The sequence below is a fragment of the Mus musculus genome, chromosome 7 (genome assembly GCF_000001635.26).
Source record: "Mus musculus strain C57BL/6J chromosome 7, GRCm38.p6 C57BL/6J".
Classification (NCBI taxonomy): domain Eukaryota; kingdom Metazoa; phylum Chordata; class Mammalia; order Rodentia; family Muridae; genus Mus; species Mus musculus.
In genome coordinates this window covers 38,506,595-38,528,273 of record NC_000073.6, presented here as the reverse complement: position 1 = coordinate 38,528,273, position 21,679 = coordinate 38,506,595, and the positions used below count along the sequence as shown (strand labels likewise).

Here is a 21,679-nt window from a genome sequence, read left to right as displayed (position 1 = left end):
CCCTCCCAGCCTACCAGCACCTAGTAGAATCCTGGGGTTTCCATGGAGCTGCCTGTAAACAAATTTGGATCATCACAGGTAACCTGTGACCAGTGACCAGTGAGCTGTCTGGTACTGAACACACTCTCTGGTTTGTTCAGCAGATCAGAGAAAGACAAACATTTTTCCTGATTCGTTCGTGTGTGAATTACTGTTACTCTCTCTCATACATCATGTCAGGTAAGTAAGAAAACTTTAAAATTGGTTTTGATCCAACTTTTGTGATTTTTAATATATGTTTCAAATCCATACGGGACTAGTGAGGGATACCATAGGTATTGATATTCATACAAATTGAATGTCAATTTGAATGAATATCTCAAATTGAATGTTTAGCTTTGGTTTTTACTAAGAATGTGACTCTGGACACAACAGTTTACTCTCAAGTGCTTCTTCATCCATCTCAGGGGGATTAGAGTGTCACTATGCTCTGGGCTCTGAACTGTTGAGTCTTAAGAGGCAAGTAAATGTGGTAGAGACTAAGAGGGGACTTGACTCTGAGGAAGCAGTTACTGTAGAAATATTGAGGCTGTTACATTAAAGACAGAGCAGTGGGAACTGGGAAAAGGAAAAAAAATCCAAAATATAAAGATGAGGGGCTAGAAAATAAAGAAATAAAAGAAGTCAAAAGTGTACAGTTGATTGACAGGTAGTTTAGGATCGAATGCTGCAGAGAGGTACAGGTTTCAAATCAAAGGGCCTAAGGATTTGTCCTTTCCTGAGCCTTATTTTGGCAACTGCACTGTTGAGATTAGCCTGGGCACAGGTTCCCTGTCATAAAGAGAGGGCACTACCCCAGTCTGTACCCTGACTCGTACCATCTGTCACATTCATTTTGTGCAGAGTTCCTCTATTTTTATATTTTTTTAAAGAATAGCTTTTGAATATATTTCTATTACTAAATATATAAAATCACATGAATTAAAAAATAGCTTTTGCTATATTTATACATTTCAATATTTATACCAAGTCACTAAATATGTTGAGGCCAAGTCTTTGAAGTAGCAGTTTAATGTCTACATTCAGTTCAGAGTGGCTTAGCTGAGGCTGCCCCGTCAGAGCTGTGAGTTGTACATGGTTATCCACGTGTACAGACATTGCTGGACTTCTACAGTCAATGTAATGCATGAGAAAGAAATCACAGATGCATACTGATAGCCGGAAGTTCATAATCCAGAAAAAAAAAATCACTACTAACTTAAACGATTACAAGAGACATTTCACCCCTGAAAACCTAGCTGTAAAGCAATCATGGGCACATCTAGCACACATATGTAACTACCTTGCCTGTGGTGTGGGGAGGGCAGTGTCCATCCAGGTCCACAAGAAGATCAAACAAAGGGCTGTATTCATTGATCAACACTCGAAAGTCTTGCATATCATTGTGTTGTTTCTGTTGGTATTTAAGACCAGCCTGAGTCCACGGTGATCTTATAGGGTGCATGGGATTATTTCAATCTTCTTGTATTTGTTGAGGCCTGTTTTGTGACCCATTATATGGTCAATTTTGGAGAAGGTAACATGAGGTCCTGAGAAGAAGGTATATCCTTTTGTTTTAGGATGAAATGTTCTATGGATATCTGTTAAATCCGTTTGTTGTTTCATAATTTCTATTAGTTACACTGTGTCTCTGTTTAGTTTCTGTTTTCAGGATCTGTCCATTGATGAGAGTGGGCTGTTGAAGTCTCCCACTATTATTGTGTGAGGTACAATGTGTCCTTTGAGCTTTAGTAAAGTTTCTTTAATGAATGTGGTTTGCCTTGCACTTGGAGCATAGATGTTGATAATTGAGAGTTCATCTTAGTAGATTTTTCCTTTGACCAATATGAAGTGTCCTTCCTTATCTTTTTTGAGAAGTTTAGGTTGAAACTCAATTTTATTCGATATCAGAATGACTACTCCAGCTTGTTTCTTGGGACCATTTGATTGGAAAATTGTTGCCCAACCTTTTTCTCTGAGGTAGTATCTGTCTTTGTCACTGAGGCACATTTCCTGTATGCAGCAAAATGTTTGGTCCATTCTGTTAGTCTATGTCTCTTGGGAATTGAGTCCACTGATGTAAAGAGATATTAAGGAAAAGTAATTGTTTTCTGTTATTTTGGTTGTTAGAGGTGGAATTATGTTTGTGTGGCTATCTTCTTTTAGGTTTGTTGACAGATTAATCTCTTGATTTTTCTGAAGTAAAATTTCCTTCATTGTGTTGGTCTTTTCTGTCTATTATCCTTTGTAGGGCTGGATTTTATGGAAAGATACTGTGTAAATTTGGCTTTGTCATGGAATATCTTGGTTTCTCCGTCTATAGTAATTGAGAGTTTTGCTAGGTATAATAGCCTAGGCTGGTATTTGTGTTCTCTTAAGGTCCGTATGACATCTGCCTAGGATCTTCTAACTTTCATAGTCTCTGGTGAAAAGTCTGGTGTAATTTTGATAGGTCTGCTTTTATTTGTTACTTGACCTTTTTCCCTTACTGCTTTTAATATTCTTTGTTTAGTGCATTTGTTGTTTTGATTATTAGGTGACAGGAGGAATTTCTTTTCTGGTCCAGTCTATTTGGAGTTCTGTAGGCTTCTTGTTTGTTCATGGGTTCTTTAGGTTAGGGGAGTTTTCTTCTATAATTTTTAGGTTAGGTTAGGTCAGGTTAGGTTAGGTTAGGTTAGGTTAGGTTAGGTTAGGTTAGGTTAGGTTAGGTTAGGTTAGGTTAGGTTAGGTTAGGTTAGGTTAGGGAAGTTTTCTTCTATAATTTTGTTGAAGATATTTAATGGCCCTTTAAGTTGAAAATCTTCATTCTCATCTATACCAATTTTCCTTAGATTTGTTTTTCTCATTGGGTCCTAGATTTCCTGGATGTTTTGAGTTAGGATCTTTTTGAATTTTGCTTTTCTTTGACTATTGTGTCAATGATTGCTATGGTATCTTCTGTACCTGAGATTCTCTCTTCTATCTCTTGTATTCTCTTGGTGATGCTTGCATCTATGACGCCTGATCTCTTTCCTAGGTTTTCTAACTCCAGGGCTGTCTCCCTTTGTGATTTCTTTACTGTTTCTATTTCCACTTTTAGATCTTGGATGGTTTTGTTCATTTCCTTCTCCTGTTTGATTGTGTTTTCCTGTAATTCTTTAAGGGATTTTTGTGTTTCCTTTTAAAGGGCTTCTAGCTGTTCACTTGAGTTCTCCTGTATTTCTTTAAGGGAGTTATTTATGTCCTTCTCAAAGTCCTCAATCACCATTATGAGAATTGATTTTAGATCAGAATCTTGCTTTTTTCCAGTGTGATGGTGTATCCAGGACTTGCTATGGTCTGAGAATTGGGTTCTGATAATGCCATGTCTCTTTGGCTGTCCTGAAACTCACTTGGTAGGCCAGGCTGGCCTCGAACTCAGAAATCTGCCTGTCTTTGCCTCCCAAGTGCTGGGATTAAAAGAGTGTACCACCACTGCCCGGCTTGTTGCGCATATATATATATATATATATATATATATATATATATATATATATACACACACACACACACATTTGGTTTTTTGAGACAGGGTTTCTCTGTATAGCCCTGGCTGTTATGGAACCCACTTTGTAGACCAAGCTGGCCTTGACTCAGAAATCCGATTGCCTGCTGGGATTGCCTCCCATCATCTGGTTATCTGTAGAGCTGCCTGTCCTCAAAATATTTGACTGGAACCTGTCCTTCTTTTGTTCCTGGTTGTGTCAGAAGTCCTCAGAGTTCAGCTGTCTCTGTGGTCCTGTGATCCTGTGATCCTGTGATCCTGTGATCCTGTGATCCTAAGATCCTGGGTGTGTCAGAGCTCTTGGGATTCAAGCTGCCCCTGGCACCCTGAGATCCTGTTGTGACCAAGCTCCTAGGATCCTGGGATCCTGGGATCTTCTGGTCCTGGGTGTGTTAGAGCACCTGGTAGTGGAGCTTCTTCTGGGCGTTGTGGTTCTGGCTGCAGAATTCACACCCAATGTCTGCTCAGGGCACTGGCCCAGACAGGAAAGAGTTCCTTGGTTCTTGTATACACTGGCTATGTTGGATATTATCAAGGCTCCCACTATATAAGAGTTACAATTAACACAGGGAACAAGGGAAGAAACAATCTTATTCATGGAAAATCAAGGGTCCCATTCTGTAAGAATTACAATTAACAAAGGTAACAAAGGTAGAAACAATCTTATTCATGAAAAAGCCTTCTAATAAGTTTGCAAATCCTAATAAGTCAGGCTTAAATATGTACAACCTACATGAAAATTTATCACCAGGTAGTATTTATAAAGTGATATACACATAGTATTTAAGACTTATACTTAAATCATAAGAAGGCCTCAATCATAAAAGAAGTGTGAGGGACACAGGAGGATTTAGAAGGGAAAAGAATTAGCTAAATACAGTATTCATACACAAAATCCTGTATGCATCATTTTTATTTGATATTTTATTTATTTACATTTCAAATGTTACCTCCTTTCCAAATCCCTCCCCAGAAACTGCCTACCCCACCCCCTCTCCTCCTGCTTCTATAATGGTACTGCTCCCAACCACCCACACACTCCTGCATCTATGCCCTTGCATTCTACTTTACTGGGGCACTGAGCTTTCATGGGACCAAGGGCCTCTTCTCCCATTGATGCCTGACAAGGCCATCCTCTGCTAAATATGCAGTATGAGCCATGGATCCCTCCATGTCTACTCCTTGGTTGGTGGTTTAGAACCTGGAAGCTCTGGTTGTTTGACATTGTTGTTCTTCCAATGGGGCTCCAAACCCCTTCAGCTACTTCAGTCCTCTCTCTAACTCCTCCATTGGAGACCCCGTGATCAGTGCAATGGTTGGCTGTGAGCATCTCTATCTTTCTCTTTCTTTCTTTCTTTCTTTCTTTCTTTCTTTCTTTCTTTCTTTCTATCTTTCTTTCTTTCTTTCTTTCTTTATGTGTTTTGTTTTTTCAAGACAAGGTTTCTCTGTGTAGCCCTGCCTGTTCTGGAACTCACTCTGTAGAACAGGCTAGACTCAAACTCAGAAATCCTCCTGCCTCTGCCTCCCAAGCACTGGGATTAAAGGCCTGTGCCACAACCCCCCGGCCATTATTTTTTTAATCATAGATTATAGACAATCCTAGTGGAGCTGGGACTCCCTTAAGACAGCAGCACTCCAGAGGCAGGGGCAGGTCCATCGTTATATAATAGAGAGACCCTGTTTCTCTACAGAAAGTGAGATCTGCATAGGACAGGGCAAAGCAAGAGGCTTAAGAAGTCTATGGCTCTCTTGCCTCTAAACATTTCTGATCTGGGACACAGTAATGAGATAGTATCATAGGTATGGGAGCAAGACAAACCAGGGCAAAGAAGGACTGTGCTCAGATTGGAGCAAAAGTTGAATGAGATCAATTAGGAATTCTCTGCCCACAGAGAAAGAACAGGCAGCTCATCAAATGAGTGTCATCCTGAAGATTACCAAGAATCAAGTACTATTGATTCATTTGCAACTTTGGATGTTGGAGAGAACTTCAGTCTTAGACAATCCCAGCCAGTAAAAACTAGAGATAGCATTGCTCCCCACAGGAACCTAGAAAGCATCAACCTATTTTCCTGCTGTCCTCTTCCTCCCAACAGAAAACTTCCAAAGTTCACCTTTCTTTGGGACAGAAAGTGCTCTTCAGCCCTCTCTGCCTGTGATGAACAACTCTACACACTCAGGAAGGGTGTGCAACACCTCCAGTGTTTCCACCCCAGCTGTGAGTTTAGCATGGATCCTACCACCAAGCACCAACACTTCTGTCCAGGTGATCACAGGCAGAGCCTACCTTAACCCACATGCTGGCAAGACCATGCTGGTGGAGCTTACTGAACAGAGCCAGAACTCAACCTCTGCACTCTTCTATCCAGGTGTTCTCAAGTGGGAACTCGCAGAAAGCAAAGATAGGGGAGATGCAATCCAGGAATTCAATATGACCATCACTAACCAAGACACTGGACTCTCCTCCCTGTCTGTGACATCCCAGTGTGATAAAATTTTAGATCCCAATACCATAGCCCCTTTCCATCCATCACTTTTAACCAGTTTTGTCCAAGTTACACCACCACAGGTACCAGATCAAGGATACAGCCTGGCACCTTCCTACCAGGATGGCAGCCAGGTGTACTACTACAACCACAATTGCCTGGACCGTCTGATACCCGGAGAACTAGGACAGTGTTTGCAGTCCTACAGCTCTGTGTCCTACCCTGTGAGCAAGGGGTCTGCCCCTCAACCAGAGATGCTGATGGTGGGAAAGGAGATTCAGCCAAGGAATGTCCAAATACCAATCTCCACCTCTGGCTTCTCCTATTCCACATCTGGTCAAAATATGCCAGACATCAGTCTTCAGGGTAAGTACAAACTCAGGAGGGAAAGGCACATGATCAAGAGACCAAGGATGCTCAAGTCTACTTTTCATAGTGGATATTCCACACAGCCAGAGATTATGAGTCTTTACAGGTTAAATAGAGATCTGCTTTTCATCCCCATCTTCAGACTGAATAATGATAGAGAACGCAAGGCCACAGTGAGTGGTATCCATCCTGCATTCAGTGGTGTCAGGAACATACCACACTCACATATGTGACAGCATAAGTTAGTCACTATCACATCCCTGCACACTGTTACTAACTCCTTGAACTATTGCTCTGGGGTACAGATGACAATGAGGACTTTTTGTTTTGGAAACCTGGGATTTTTCTGTCAGTTGAAAACTCTCTCCAGAGCAATGCAACTCAGAATCTGTTCTGGAGGAAGAATTCCTCCCAGATCCCAGCAACTGTTCTGGCATTTTCTTACACTTAAAATTATAGAGTAGGGTACAGACCATGTACCATTGCTAAGGAAGCCAAGGCTACTTTCCTTCTTTTTCCTTCTGTTGTAGTACTTCAGAGGTGACCCATTGACAACAATATAAGATCATGTAGATGTTTTCTCTAATAGAGAATCATAACCAAGCCCAAATATTTCATTTTTCTATGTCAATTTGCATATTGCTTACAGTAGGTCTGTGAGATACAGGGGTAGAAGAAAGCTCTTTTGTTCAAATGCTTGTCTCAAAGGAGGGCCCAGCTAGGTTTGGATACATAAACCAACATAAAAAGCCAGGCTTCTGGGGTTTTGAGTAATTCCTTAAACTGAAAGAAGTTGTCAGAGTCAGGTGGTTTCTTAAAAATTATGGCCCAGATAACCTACCTAATAACAAAGCCCCAAAAATGGGAATCACTATATCATTGGAAAAGAGAAGGCAAATGAGGAGCATATATCAAGAAAATTTTGTAGCCTAACCATAAACTCTAAGCCTCAAGTACCACACAAACCCGAAGGAACACAAAAGTATCTAAGAAACCATGACATGGCATGGGCAGCAAAAACAGAGCAGTCACCATCTGTCTATCAAAAGAGCTGCTGTCTGGGATGCTCAAGCACAGCTCATAGGAATAGCCTACCCTCCTGTAGAGGCTGGGTGCTGTACTGCTATGAAATTGGGGTAGGGTAAGGAGCATCTCACTCATCAGCACTGACTTCTTCCTTGACTCTTTTCCAGTGGTGCACATGGAGACATCCCAAGGATTGCTACCCTCGGGCCAGACAGTCAGTCTGTTGCACAGTCCAGAACTCTGCAATATTTCCACCGAGGTTTTCCAGATGAGGAAAACACCTGTCAATGGGGACAGGTTATTAACAGCCCCCGTGTACAGTTCTTCAAAATTCATGACCTTGCCTCTAGCTCCAATCCTGGAAGAAAGAGAGAATGAAAACATGCTTGAGATGAAAGCTGAGCTGTCAATGCCTCGGGATGCCTATGAGGGCACTAAAGAAAACCAAGGACCATCACACCTTCCTTTACTGCACCCTGACTGCACTGATACAAGAAGTCTAAGACCGAAATCTGCTTCTGACAATGCCACCATGGAAGGCATTAGTGTAGGTCTGGAAGAGCAAGAGAAGCTGGAGAATGAGACTGGATCCAGAAACAACTTTGACGACATCACTACACTGGGAACAGGTGATCACCTTCCTCAGTTCTTCAAAACCCTCAAAGACATAGACTGGGGCCCTCCCCTTCAGAGCTGGAGAGTCATGAGCAGCTCCTCTGAAAAGGTGACAGAGAATGACCTAAAAACCTCTGACCTGCTCGATGGAGCTCCTCAGGCTAAAATCCAGCACCAAGACCTGGTCAGGGTAGAGGGCAGTGGGGGCTGTGCAAAGGACAAGGAAAGAGCTATTGACAACATCTCAAAGCATCTGGAGGGCAAAGCTCCCAAAGAGGCACCCAGCAGGCACAGAAGAGGTAGAAAACAGGGGCAAGAAAGACCAAGTGGGCCAGAGAACAACTCCAAGAAAACACAGGAGCTTAAGCAGTCAAGGGACAGAGTCAAAGCAGAAGAGAAGCCCACCATCCCCAAGACCAAGAGGAAGACGAACCCACCTGAGCTCAGTCAAAACAGCTTCAAGAAGCCTCGAACCCACCTTGGCATGCACATGCTGGAGTCCGTGCAGGTCTTCCACCCACTCGGGAAGAAGATTGAGAAGAAAACTGGCATCTCTTCCTTCGGGGGTCTGAGAACCTCCACCAACAACAAAGATCGAGGCCCAGGCCCAGCCACCCCAGCACTGCTAGATATGCCACCTGAGGGCCGGGGTCCTGACAGAATCCCAGGTAAAGCTCAGAGAGTGAAGATCAGTGCTCACAAGGAGTGTACATCTCCATCCCAGTACGAGCTGCCCCTGCCTGGGAAGGTCAAGTTAGTACCTTTGCCTTTCCCAACACTGGACCAGCCTCAAGCCAGACCTGCTTCTAGAAAGCCTCTCCCCCTGGCTTCACACAGGCCCACTGCAGCTTACCCTGTGAGGCTTCATCCCCACTCAGCTCATCCATCCCAACCAGCTCCTGTCAGCACATCTCTGATGGCCTCTGCCAATTCAGCTCCTCCAATTTCCCCCAGTGCTACACAACCTAATGCAGCCAACACCAGTCAGTCTAGTGCTATGCCTCAGTTGGCCCACATGAGGCTTGTACCCTACAGAGCATCCTCTCACACTTCATTCCAGAGAGAGCTTATTTCTTCTGGCAGGAAGAAGGCACCATCACTACCCAAACCTCAAACCCAACATCGACTGCAAGACTTCAGCTGCCAATCAATTCCATGGAGGAAAGTCGACATTCTGGGACCAGTCATCTCACAGCCCATCACAAAAGAGCAGAGGCCAGAGAGGGAGGCCATGAAGAGTTGTGCTCAACAGGAGCGTGAGAATGCTGCCAAGTGTAGCTCTCCTGGGAAACTACAGATTTTCCTTCACAGGGAAACTGATATGGAAACTTCTCTTTATTATGGCTATGCAATGTAGGAGCTGGCCAGATCTTTGTAACATAGTACTTGTGATGTGTATAATGACAGGTACACAGATACAGATATATACATTGAACTTCAAGGGTCATATAAGTGTGTAGATGCATAAGTAAATATGTAGCTATGTAGATGAATATGTAGATATTTGTGCTTATATAAATGAACAGACAAATTTTCTATAATAATTGTAAATATTTGAAGTCAGTAAAACTAACTGGAGTAATTTAAGTCAGTTCTTTAATCCATAGTTTATACAGGGCTTTGTTATTTAAGTCAGTTCTTTAATCCATACATATACAGAGGCCTTTGTTATTTAAGTCATTTCTTTAATCCATACATATACAGAGGCCTTTGTTATTTAAGTCATTTCTTTAATCCATAGCATATACAGAGGCCTTTGTTATTTATGTCAGTTCTTTAATCCATAGCATATACAGAGGCCTTTGGTATTTTTGTCAGTTCTTTAATCCATAGTATATACAGAGGCCTTTGTTATTTATGTCAGTTCTTTAATCCATAGCATATACAGAGGCCTTTGTTATTTATTTCTTTAATCCATAGCATATACAGAGGCCTTTGTTATTTATGTCAGTTCTTTAATCCATATATGAGAGGTCTTTCTTATTGCTCTCATAACTTTAATATTGCTAATTTTGATCGACAAAATAGTATATGTTACATAACTACATCATATTATATAAACTCTAGTAATATATATTTACTATTAAATCAATTCATCATAGCTCTGGTGGTAATAAAATTATTCTCCTTGGCTTTTATTTTCACTGTACTGGTCACTGATTATGGGCTGTTTCCTAAAGGTTTTCCTGTCAACTTAACACACTCCTGTTCTTCCCATGGTTCTTCCCATTTCACACCTCTCACCCCAGCCCTTAATTATAATTTGCATGGGACAGAGCACTTCCTAATGCTTCATGAAATGAAAAACAGGCTTTCATGTACACATGTATACATACATGATCTAGAACCCAGATATGACAGAAAACACATCAGGATGACTAACTTTCTGAGATGTTTTTAATTTGATTAGTATGCATATCTCACGTTGGATCCATTTCAGAAAATATTCATTTAATATTTATTTTGCATGTATGTCTCCCCTGTATACATTCTGGAACAACACGTGTGTGCAGTGCCCACACAGGCCAGAGAATGACATCAGACATGTGGATGTGGAATTGAGGAAGGTTGACAGGCTGCTAGGAACTCAGCCTGAGGACTCTGTAAGAACAAGTGTTCTCTATAGAGCTATCTCACATGGCCCAGAATGAGTCCAGGTCCTGTAACAGCATAGCTTCACTTTCTTTATGACTTAATGCTTTCCTCCCTATGTCCATCACGTTTTTCTCACCCATGAAAATGCTGTTGGATACCAACTTGTTTCCCTAATGTACTGGAGACACTGCTAAAATCAACACTGATGGCAAGTGTCTTTCTAATATGTCCAGTTATGGAATGGTTTGCTTTAGCCATGTGGTAGGCCAGGTTTTGGCTTTAGGAGGTCCCATTATTGGGACACCCAAACGGGCAGAAACATGTCACACCCCACCAGCATAGCACAGCATTCCTTCTTGTGCACTCCCACAGAGATGTTTGTCATTCCTTCTCTGATTGACTTTGGCATCTCCTGAAGTTTCACTACGCATTGCTCCAACTCCTGGATACACATGCTTTTGTAATGTATTCATGCTCTGTATTAAAACTTTGAGGACTGCCAGTTTATTTATCATTTACAAACTGGGTTGTCTTGTTTCACAATGACTTAGATATTTTGTTTAATTGCAAATAATCTACACATTAATCCATCTGCAGTAATAATAGCAACGACTGCCTCTTGCTCTCTAAGCCATACCCTCAAGTAACTGCTTCCTTTGCTGGGAAGGGCCACTTTGCTTACCTGAGAAACGATCTGTCAACTTCTACCAGGATGCCTTGGGTGGCTCTATACCTTTGCCTGTCCCTGTACCTTGAACTGTATTTGTTGATCTGTTTGCTTGATTGTGTGTGTGTGTGTGTGTGTGTGTGTGTGTGTGTATACCCTTTAGTGTCTTGACACAGGGTCTCACTACATAGCCCTGGTTGTCCTAGATCTAACACTATAGACAGAGATATTCTTGAACTCACAGGGATCTGCCTCCATCTGCCCCTGCCTCTCCCTCTGTGCCTCTCTTCATCTCTATCTCTACCTTTCTGCCTCTCTGCCCCTCTGAGCCTCTGTCCCACTGCTCTTCTTTCTCTGCTCTCTGTTTCTGCCTGTGCTCATGCTTCTGTCCCCCCCACCTCCCAGCCACCACCACCTCTGCCTACCAGCGCCCCTACCCTCATCCTACCCCCTTTCTTAGTCAGGGTATTACTGCTGTGAACAGACACCATGACCAAAGCAATTCTTATAAAAACAACATTTAATTGGGACTGGCTTACAGGTTCAGAGGTTCAGTCCTTTATCATCAACGTGGGAGCATGGCAACATCCAGGGAGGCATGGTGCAGGAGGAGCTGAGAGTTCTATGTCTTCATCCAAAGTGGAAGATTCACTCCTAGTCAACTAGGGTGAGGATCTTAAGCCCACACCCACAGAGGCACACCTACTCCAACTTGGTCACACCTCCAAATAGTGCCACTCCCAGGCCCAAGAATATACAAACCATTACATTCCATTCCCTGGCCCCCATAGACTTGTTCAAGCACATGAGTCTATGTGGGGGGGGGGGCATACGTAAACATAGCATAATGCAAAATGCATTTAGTCAAACTTTTAAAGTCCTCATAGTCTATAGTAGTCTCAACAATGTTAAAAAATCCAAAGTTCAAGGTCTCTTCTGAGATTCATCCAACTAATTAACTGTAATCCCCAAAGCAAGGCAGGAAACCAGCTGGGCAAATTCCAAACTCTACATCACCATGGCTGATGTCAAAGTGGTCTCCATTCATTTTTCATCTTCGTTGACTGCAACAAACTGCTTTCTCCTGGGCTAGTTCCACTTCCTGTTAGCAGCTTTCCTCAGCATGTATACCATGGCTCTAGCATCTTTAACGTCTTTGAGTCTCCAAAGCAATTTCAATGTTACAAATTCTTGTTCCAGTGACTGGGATTCCACTTAATCTTTTGGACTCTTCCTAAGGGCTGGCATCACTTCTCCATCTCTGCCCTCTGTACAACTCTTTGCTCAGGTTGATCCATGCCACTATGGCTGCTTTTCTTGGTGATCATCCCATGGTACTAACATCTCCAATACACTGGGGTATGCCACTCAAACTAGGCTTCACCAATAGCCTCTCATACCCTCTCTTCATGGTGCCAACCCTCAAATCCTTTGCATGACCCCTTCAGTCCTGGGCCATCAACTACAGCTGAGGCTATACCTTCTCCAATGGCCTTCCATGACCCCTCACAGTGCCAAGCTCAGCTGTTCTTCATGACACCTTCATGCCTTCAAAACCAGTACCACCTGGGTGATTATTACACATTACCAAGTCCAGCTTGCAGCTTGGCTCTCTCTGTAAAACAGCTTCTTTGTGCTCCCAGAAAACACTTCCCAGAAACTTTCACCTCAGTGATGCTGGTTTCTTCATAATCACTGTTTATTTCTTAGCTCCAGCTAACCAGCATCAATTGTCCCAGTCGTTCTTTCCATTCTTAACTCTAGAGCCAGAATCACATGGCTGAAGCTGCTAAGGAGTTCTGCTGTTGGCAGGAATTAGAACATGACCCCCTTCTATTATTACATTGTCAATGGCTTCCTGTTTTCCAAATCCTTCACTGCCTAAGCATGGCTATCCTGGGTCTTGCTCTGTAGATTGGCCTTGAACGCAGAGATCAGCATGCTTATCTCCTGGGATTAAAAGTGTGTTCCACCATGCCTGGATCTAAATTTAGCTGGGTAGGATCTTGCCCCAAGTTCCTACTCCCTTAATCCTTTTTATCTCTTAGAACACAGGATTTTGCTCCATTTCACTTCCTGGTACCCCTTTAATATTCAAACCATCTATTTTTTTCCTTTATACGCTTGCTATGCTTGTTCAAACTTCTCTTGCCTGAGTTTAGGGAGTACAAGCATACTCTGCTACCCCAGGCAGAAAGTTTCTTCTCTACATAAAGATATCCAGGTTTCCCCTCATCATCTGATGAATAGGCCACGTTTTAGTCAGGGTACATTTTTAATCTTTCTAAAACCCAGTGGGATTTAACTGCATATATTTTTTAACTGGAACTCAATTCAGATTCAATTATCTAAACGTCTGTTTAGTGACAGAAGTAGGCTATACTAGACTACATATTACATAGTAGGTAATATGGCTGTGAATCGCTAACCTCATATGAGGTGTGTTTAAGGTATCCAGAGTATTTTGTGCTTCCTTAGTAATGTTAAGATGCATTTCTACTTTTGAAAGGAATGAAAACCCCTTTTCATGGGGTTTTTTGGATGATTGACTCCAGCTTGCAGATAGATATTCATGGTATAGACCAACATCTAGCAAGAGTCAATAATCTCCACCCTCACACGGGCTTTTTGCTGCCCAGGGTCACCCATCTAGACAAAGCTAAAAAGGCAAGCATGAAATACCCCAACCCCTGAAACAAATGAACCACAGAAGGACGAGCTAGTACGAGGAAATGCCATGAAGGAGTAGCTGATGGAGCTCTCTGGTCCTAGCACTTCCCATGGGCTGCATTAACTCCAGAGAGAAGCATGGTGATGGGACCATTGCCGTCACTTTCCATCCTAGGAATGACATGAAAGGTTTGGGTGCATATCTCTTCATTTTGATACTCTAAATTGAATTTTTATTTTTCCATATTAAGAACCACGGACTAATGTAACATAAAATGAAGTTTAGGAAAAGAATTTTGATTACTAAAGCAATTAACAAAACTTTATTCTCATATTACAATTATGTTTATTGATTTTAATTCTCATTGAACTATATTGGATACTAAGAACACTAACTCTGTTACCAAGACCTGTCCATTTCTCAAATCTCACCACAACCCTGAGTCATCTTCTATAAAATGTTGCCTACAAATCATAAATAGCTCTATATGTATTATGGAGGATCAACATATTGCAGAAAACACAAGATTTTTTTTCTGGGCCTAGATACATTTGGCCACAATATTATTGTGTCCAGTTACACACAATCTCCTGCAAACATTGTGACTTTCTTCACCTTTTTAGCTGAAAATAGTTCCCATGTTGTAGATACCACATATTTCTCATCCCCTCTTTCTTCTCTTGTTGGACATCAACATCTAGCCCTAACATAGATATTGTTGACAATGCTACAGTCTACACTGATGTACAAATCACTAATTCATTCAATTAGAAAAGTATGCATGGGATATGTAATAGTCATGGTTTTCTTATTTAAAGAAACTCCATATGGGGGCTGGAGAGATGGCTCAGCGGTTAAGAGCACTTACTGCTCTTCCAGAGTTCCTGAGTTCAATTCCCAGCCACTATATGGTGGCTCACAACCATCTATAATGGGATCTGATTCCCTCTTCTGGTGTGTCTGAAGACAGCTACAGTATACTCATATAAATAAAATAAATCAATCTTTAAAAGGAAAAAACTCCACACGAAGTGCAGACAGGGAAATGTACTTTACTACTTGATAAAATTGTTACATGGGAGTCCCCTACTTTCAGTTAAAGCTCCACTTCTTATATTCTCTAGCATCTAGAAACGTCATGTACTATGAGGGTTTGAATTGAGTAAAGGCTGGGATGCAAAGTCAAAGTTTCAGGCCTCTCCATGGCTCCTTGAACTCTGGACTGTTGTGTCCACTGCCATAGACCTAGGCATTACTGCACAGATCTGTTCAATTACTTCTTACGGTCTCCATTCATCCAAGGTATCTGCTGCTAAAATATGTCAGAGGTATGTCCATTGTATTATGGAGTAGATACGCTAGGCTATATTGCTGTATGCCTTTGCTCCCATTCTCACCATCTTTGGCATTCTGGATTGCCTGACCATCCCTGAGTCTTGCAAGGACTGATTTGAGCATTTCTGGGTAATAGGCTGCCCTCTCACCACAACAGCCACTGAGTCTTAGCAGCCTGAACAATTGCAACTCTCTCCATCAGCAAAGAACACCACTGGAAGGACGTTTCCACCCAATAGGCAGACTGAAGCAGTTACAGCAGCACTAACATCTGCACTAATATGGGCATAAACACAGTGTTTATAAGGGAATGGAGAGGCCCATTCCTTTTGTTCCATGCAGCTTGTTCTATGACATCCATGTCTGTGGTATCCATTCCCCAACAGGACTGCCTTTTCTGGCCTCAGTGGGAGAGGATGCACCTAATTTGGCAGAGACCAGACAGGGTTTCTCTGTGTATCCCTGGCTGTCCTGGAACTCACTCTGTAAACCAGGTCAGCGATACCTCTCCTGGGCATATACCCAGAAGAAGTTCCAACTTGTAATAAGGACACAAGCTCCACTATGTTCCTAACAGCCTTATTTATAATAGCCAGAAGCTGGAAAGAACCCAGATGTCCCTCAACAGTGGAATAGATACAGAAATTGTGGTACATTTTCACAGTGGATTACTACTCAGATATTAAAAACAATGAATTTATGAAATTCTTAGGCAAATGGATAGATCAGGAGCATATCGTCCTGAGTGAGGTAACCAATTACAATAGAATTCACATGGTATGCACTCACTGATATGTGGATATTAGCCCAGAAACTTAGAATACCCAATATATTATTTGCAGAACACATGAAACTCAAGAAGAAGGAAGACCAAAGTGTGGAGACTTTGTTACTCCTTAGAATGAGGAACAAAATACCCATGGAGGGAGTTACAGAGTCAATGTTTGGAGCTGAGACGGAAGGAGGGACCATCCAGAGATTGCTCTACTCAGGAATTCACCCCATAAACAACCAAGTCACTAGGGAGATGCCAACAAAAGACTGTTGACAGGAACCTTATATAGCTGTCTCCTGCAAGGCTCTGACAGTGCCTGGCAAATACAGAAGTGGATGCTCACAGTCATCCATTGGATGGAGCACAAGGTCCCCAGTGAAGGAGCCAGAAATATACCTAGGGAGCTGAAGGGGACTGAAGCCCCATAGGAGGAACATCAATATGAACTAACGAGTACCCCCGAGCTCCTTGGAACTATACCACCAATCATAGAAAACACATGGTGGAACTTGTGGCGCTAGGTGCATATGTAGCAGTGGACAGCCTAGTGGAGGCCCTTGGTCCTATGAAGGTTCTATGCCCCAGTATAGGGGAATGCCAGGACCAGGAATGGGAGTGGGTGGGTTGGTTAGGCAGAGGGAGGGGGAGGGTTAGGGGATTTTCAGATGGAAAACTAGAAAAGGGGATAACATTTAAAATGTAAATAAAGAAAATATCTAATAAAAAATAAAACCCAGGAAAAACAACAAACAAAACTTGGAATAAATCTCTGAAATCACAAACAAAGCCTGGAAGGTGAAAAATAAAACTGTTCAAGACCTAACACAGGAAAGAGAGCAAATGAAGAACAGGCAACCTGACTGTCTAGCCAGCCTCCATCAGGACTGCTGAGCAAGGAACCTCTTAGGCCTTACCGTTCCATCTAGGCCTTGTGCTGGCTCATTTTCTCTGTCAACTTGACACAGGCTGGAGTTATCACAGTGAAATGAAGCTTTCTTGAGGAAATGCCTCCATGAGATCCAGCTGTAAGGCATTTTCTCAATTAGAGATCAAAGCTGGGTGGGTCAATTGTAGGGGGTGCCATCCCTGAGCTGGTAGTCCTGGGTTTTATAAGAAAGCAGGCTGAGCAAGCCAGTAAGTAACATCCCTCCATGGCCTCTGCATCAGCTTCTGTTTCGTGACCTGCTTGAGTTCCAGTCCTGACTTCATTTGGTGATGAACAGCAATGTGAAAGTATAAGCTGAATAAACCCTTTCCTCCCCAACTTGCTTCTTGGTCATGATGTTTGTGCAGGAATAGAAACCTTAACTAAGGGGCTGGAGAGATGGCTCAGCAGTTAAACACACTGACTGTTCTTCTGAAGGTCCTGAGTTCAAATCCCAGCAAACACATGGTGGCTCACAACTATCTGTAAGGAGATCTAGCATACTTTTCTGGAGTGTCTGAAGACAGCTACAGTGTACTTAAATGTAATAACTATATAAATTTTAAAAAATAAAAAAAACCTTAACTAAGACAGTCCTTAATATTTTACCTAGGCCTTAACACTAGAAGACTACCAGATCTCTTATGAAAAGAGACAGCTTTGCCTTGCTAGCAGGCTTCATGATAAAAGATACACAATTTTCAGCGGTAACCTTTTGAAGATAACCTTTTTCTAATCCCTTACCAAAAAATCAGTTTTCAATGACTGTTCTCCAATGATCAACCACCTATGTCCCATGGCAAATGATTAAATAAAAAAGATAGAAACTTCAGGCAAGGTCTGAGGATATAAGCTCAAGTTGTGAATATATAAAAAAAATTTGAGAGTCTAGAAAGATGTTTTGAGATCAGTAATCATAACATATAAAGTTTGGAGGGTATACACATTTGGATGATGATAGAAAATAATTTAAGATAAAAATGCTTCGGATTTATTTCCCTCAATATGCTACTGTTATATCAAAACTTCAAGAGTTCAGATTATTTACAGTAATCATTATAATTCTGATAATTTAGCCTAACTCTAATAAATATACCACTATACAATCCACTTTCCTAATCACAAGTTCAAAATTTGAGTTTCCTTTGGTTTTCTTTAGCTATAGACTTAAGGTATTCTGATGCTAAATCTATATGTTCAACTATCATATTCACAAATTCAAATATGTGAGTTTCCTTTAATTATCCTTTAAATATAAACATAAAATGTTTCTTATTATACTATAATTATGTACATTATATAATTCAGTCTTCTGAATAGAAAAAAAAGCCCCCTTTGCCCCTTCTTCTCTACAAAAGGGTTTGTGTCTTCCCTAAACTCACCTTAAAGACTTCATGCTGTTAAAAAAAAATTATCTCTTTTGTAAACTTAAAAAGATTCTTATGAGCTCCAGAAAACCCACTCAAATCTACCCCATGGACCAAATAGATTCCAAGAGAATAACTATCCCTGCCACCCATTTGCGGCCTATTCCAGAGGGTGGGATTCCTCCCCCATTCCCTGGTTTGGGAACTCCCCTCCCCCCAACCACAAAGACGTAAGGGTTTCAAACGTACACCAGAAAAATTTTTCTCTAAAGTCTACTTAACTGCCTCTAATGTGTGTGTGTGTGTGTGTGTGTGTGTGTGTGTGTGTGTGTGTGTGTGTGTGTGTGTGTGTGTTTCAGCATCTTGCCAAGTCCAGGTGTTTACTCCAGCCTATATCCAGGACAGCTCCGGTCTACTCTCACAGATGCTTCTATTGGACCAGCACTTTCCTACCAGCAGATGGTTCCACAGACCCAGGACAGCAATGAAAGAGCCAGCTCACTCAGTTATTGACCAGCATCCCCATCCCAATCTTCTTAGGTTCCTCAAAGACAAAACCATTGCCCCAAGGTCAGCAGGAAGGAGCTTAAAGAAGAGAAGACTTCATTCCTGCCTCAGCAGGACCTCTTCATAGTCTCCCTCTCTCTCTCTCTCTTTCTCTCCCTCTCTCTCTCTCTCTCCCCCCTCCTCTCTCTCTCTCTCTCTCTCTCTCTTTCTCTCTTGCTCTCCTCTCTCTACTCCCTCTCTCCTCTCTGTCTTTTACTTCGATTTTTTAAAAACATACTTTTAATACGAGTTCTCAAATGTGTCAAATCTACTGTTAACCCACCTTGCAAATGTAGGGGAGAAAAGATGGTATATAGGATGAGGGATGTGCAAATGTTAGTAGTTCTTCCAAATATATATATATATATATTTGATTCTTTTTGATATATATATAAATTATTTAAACACATACACACATAGCCGGGCATGGTGGTGCCCGCCTTTAATCCCAGCACTCAGGAGGCAGCGGCAGGTGGATTTCTGAGCCTGGTCTACAAAGTGCATTCCAGGACAGCCAGGCTACACAGAGAAATCCTGTCTCAAAAAACCATTAAAAAAAAAAGTAGTTCTTTGGGGCGATTCCAATCTCTCCTTTTCAGGAAACTGAGAGTCCAGTTCAGCAGTGTCAGGATAACAAAAAACAAATCAGCAGTGGTGCCCTGATGCAGCAGAAACAGCCTCCACTGAGGTGACATGAGTAAGCAGAAGAGGCCAGGACCAGCCTGGACACCAGGAGAAGTTCTCTTCCATGCTTCTCTCAATGAAGAGAAGATCAGTGAAGACGAAGACTTGAGACAAAGCATTGCAAAGCTAGCTATGCAAGCATCCATCACTGTCCTTTGAGTTCAGTTATGCTCTGTCCAAACATCACATGTCTCCCATAGGTCAACAAAACAACATGTGAGTTTGCCTTAGCAATACTAGGTGAATCTGTGTCACCTGGCACATCTGCCTCTATTCCCTTCCCCAGAGCCCCCTCCAATGTCCCAAATAAACTTTATTTCATAATAGACCTGTCCTACGGCTGATACCTCAGAGAGGATGCCTCTGCATGGGCCTCGTAAGGCATCCCCTCCCCCTGCAACACTCTGTCATTTTATAAAACATATCCATATGTGACTCCAGAAGAGAGTGTGTGCATCTCCAGGGAAGGGAGGGAAACACTCTGAAAGTACAGTGCTTGGAACAGAGAACTCAGCTAAGACCAGACAGAACTCAGCAGGACTGCCTCAGTCTGGCAAGTGAAAGAGGCCATTTCATGGAGGTGGTAAGCAGGGGTGAGCTCCCCACACTGTGTCCCCCACACACACACTGCCTTCCTGCAGCCCTTTAAGGACACCCTTGGTGGGCACTGTCCAGTCCACTGACACCATTGCCAAAATGAAAGGAAATAAACAACTTGTCCCTAGTTAGATCCAGCTGAGCTAAGTCAAGCCCCCATGTACTGACCTAGTCAGAGGGGATGCTAACTCATCTAGAGTTAAGAGGCAAGAAGTGGGAGCAACATATGGAGTTAGTCTAGTTGTCGACCAATTTGCAAAGTCAATGGGCAGAAAATTCTATTATAGAAAAGGGGGGAGGGTTCCCTTTAAAAATAAAATGAAAATAAACAAGACAAAGACAGAGTGACAAGCCAATCCCCTTACATTCATAGGAGCAGCCCCGTGTTGGAAATCTACCTGCCATCCTGTCCTCTAGGAGGGGTAAACTCCTACCTTTCTAACCCCTTGAGCAGCCACCAGTTCATGAGTATCATCTGCACCCATGACTCTTCTCCTCCTTTCTCTTCTCTTAACCTCTGTCTCCTTGAAGCTACCTGGCTCTGTTGAGGTGGTAAATCCCATTCCAGATTCATTGTTTACAGAGAAATAACTGATCCTGACTGCTCCAGGTTCCTACTCACAAGGACCAGCTGGGATCCTCAGACATCCTGGGGAAACCTGATTTTTACCAGGCAGGGAGGGAAATCACTCCCTGACTCTGGAAGACCCAGCTCTATTTCATTCCTGAAGCTCACTGACATCTAGTGGACACCTAACTGCAGAAGACTCCCGCAGTATTGAGTGCTGGTATTTTTCCAAGCTGACCACTTCCATGTCCAAGATCTCCAGGGAGAGATCTCAGAGCATGCCGAATTGTTGCTAGGCCTCATGGTTCAAACCTGTTGTCCTACTTCAGAAGCTAAACCAGGGAGATCACAGCTTCAAAGCTAGGCTCAGCAAGGGGCCCTGGGCTCAAAATAAAACACACACATATAAAAAAAGGAAGGTACAAGGCAGGCATGGTGGCACAGGCCTTGAATCTCAGCACTTGATAGGCAGATTTCTGAGTTTGAGTCCAGCCTGGTCTACAAAGTAAGTTCCAGGACAGCCAGGGCTACAGAGAAACCTCGGTACGGATTTATCTCGGTTGCAGAACACTTGCCTAGCAGGTGTAAGCTGTAGTGTGTCTATGATCTTGAGGTACATTTATGCTTGCTAATTATTACTGTGTTAACTTTACACACTCAGCCACCATCATGAACAATGAGCAGTCTTTAGCATTTTTGTGTATCAGTTGTTCATTTATTCAATTCATCTTTTCCTCTAATCTACTTTATGTTTGTCATAGTATCTGATGGCTCTTTCTTCCAGTTCAGGTGTCTGGGACATCCACAGCTCTGTCCCCTTCTGGCCTCACATGCAGTTTCCTGTGTCTGATGGGTCTATTCTCTCCTGGTTTCACCTGCAGTTTCTTGCTTCTGCATATTTTCCTTCTACAT

The 21,679-nt window shown here is 42.4% G+C and overlaps 1 protein-coding gene across 1 annotated transcript; it reads left to right on the top strand.

Annotated features, from left to right (window-relative positions):
- Positions 1-80: 80 nt before the first annotated feature.
- On the top strand, positions 81-10,135 carry Gm5591 (predicted gene 5591). Its single transcript, NM_001013810.2, has 3 exons — positions 81-219; positions 5,638-6,393; positions 7,590-10,135. Exons 1-3 carry the CDS (start codon positions 213-215, stop codon positions 9,392-9,394), a joined length of 2,568 nt encoding a protein of 855 aa, NP_001013832.1. The 5' UTR covers positions 81-212; the 3' UTR covers positions 9,395-10,135.
- Positions 10,136-21,679: the final 11,544 nt, after the last annotated feature.

What these genes read in the sequence shown, in the direction of transcription:
- Gm5591 (NM_001013810.2), top strand. An exon ending in GCCAGACATCAGTCTTCAGG is followed by an intron (nt 6,394 to 7,589) that starts GTAAGTACAAAC and finishes ACTCTTTTCCAG; the next exon opens with TGGTGCACATGGAGACATCC.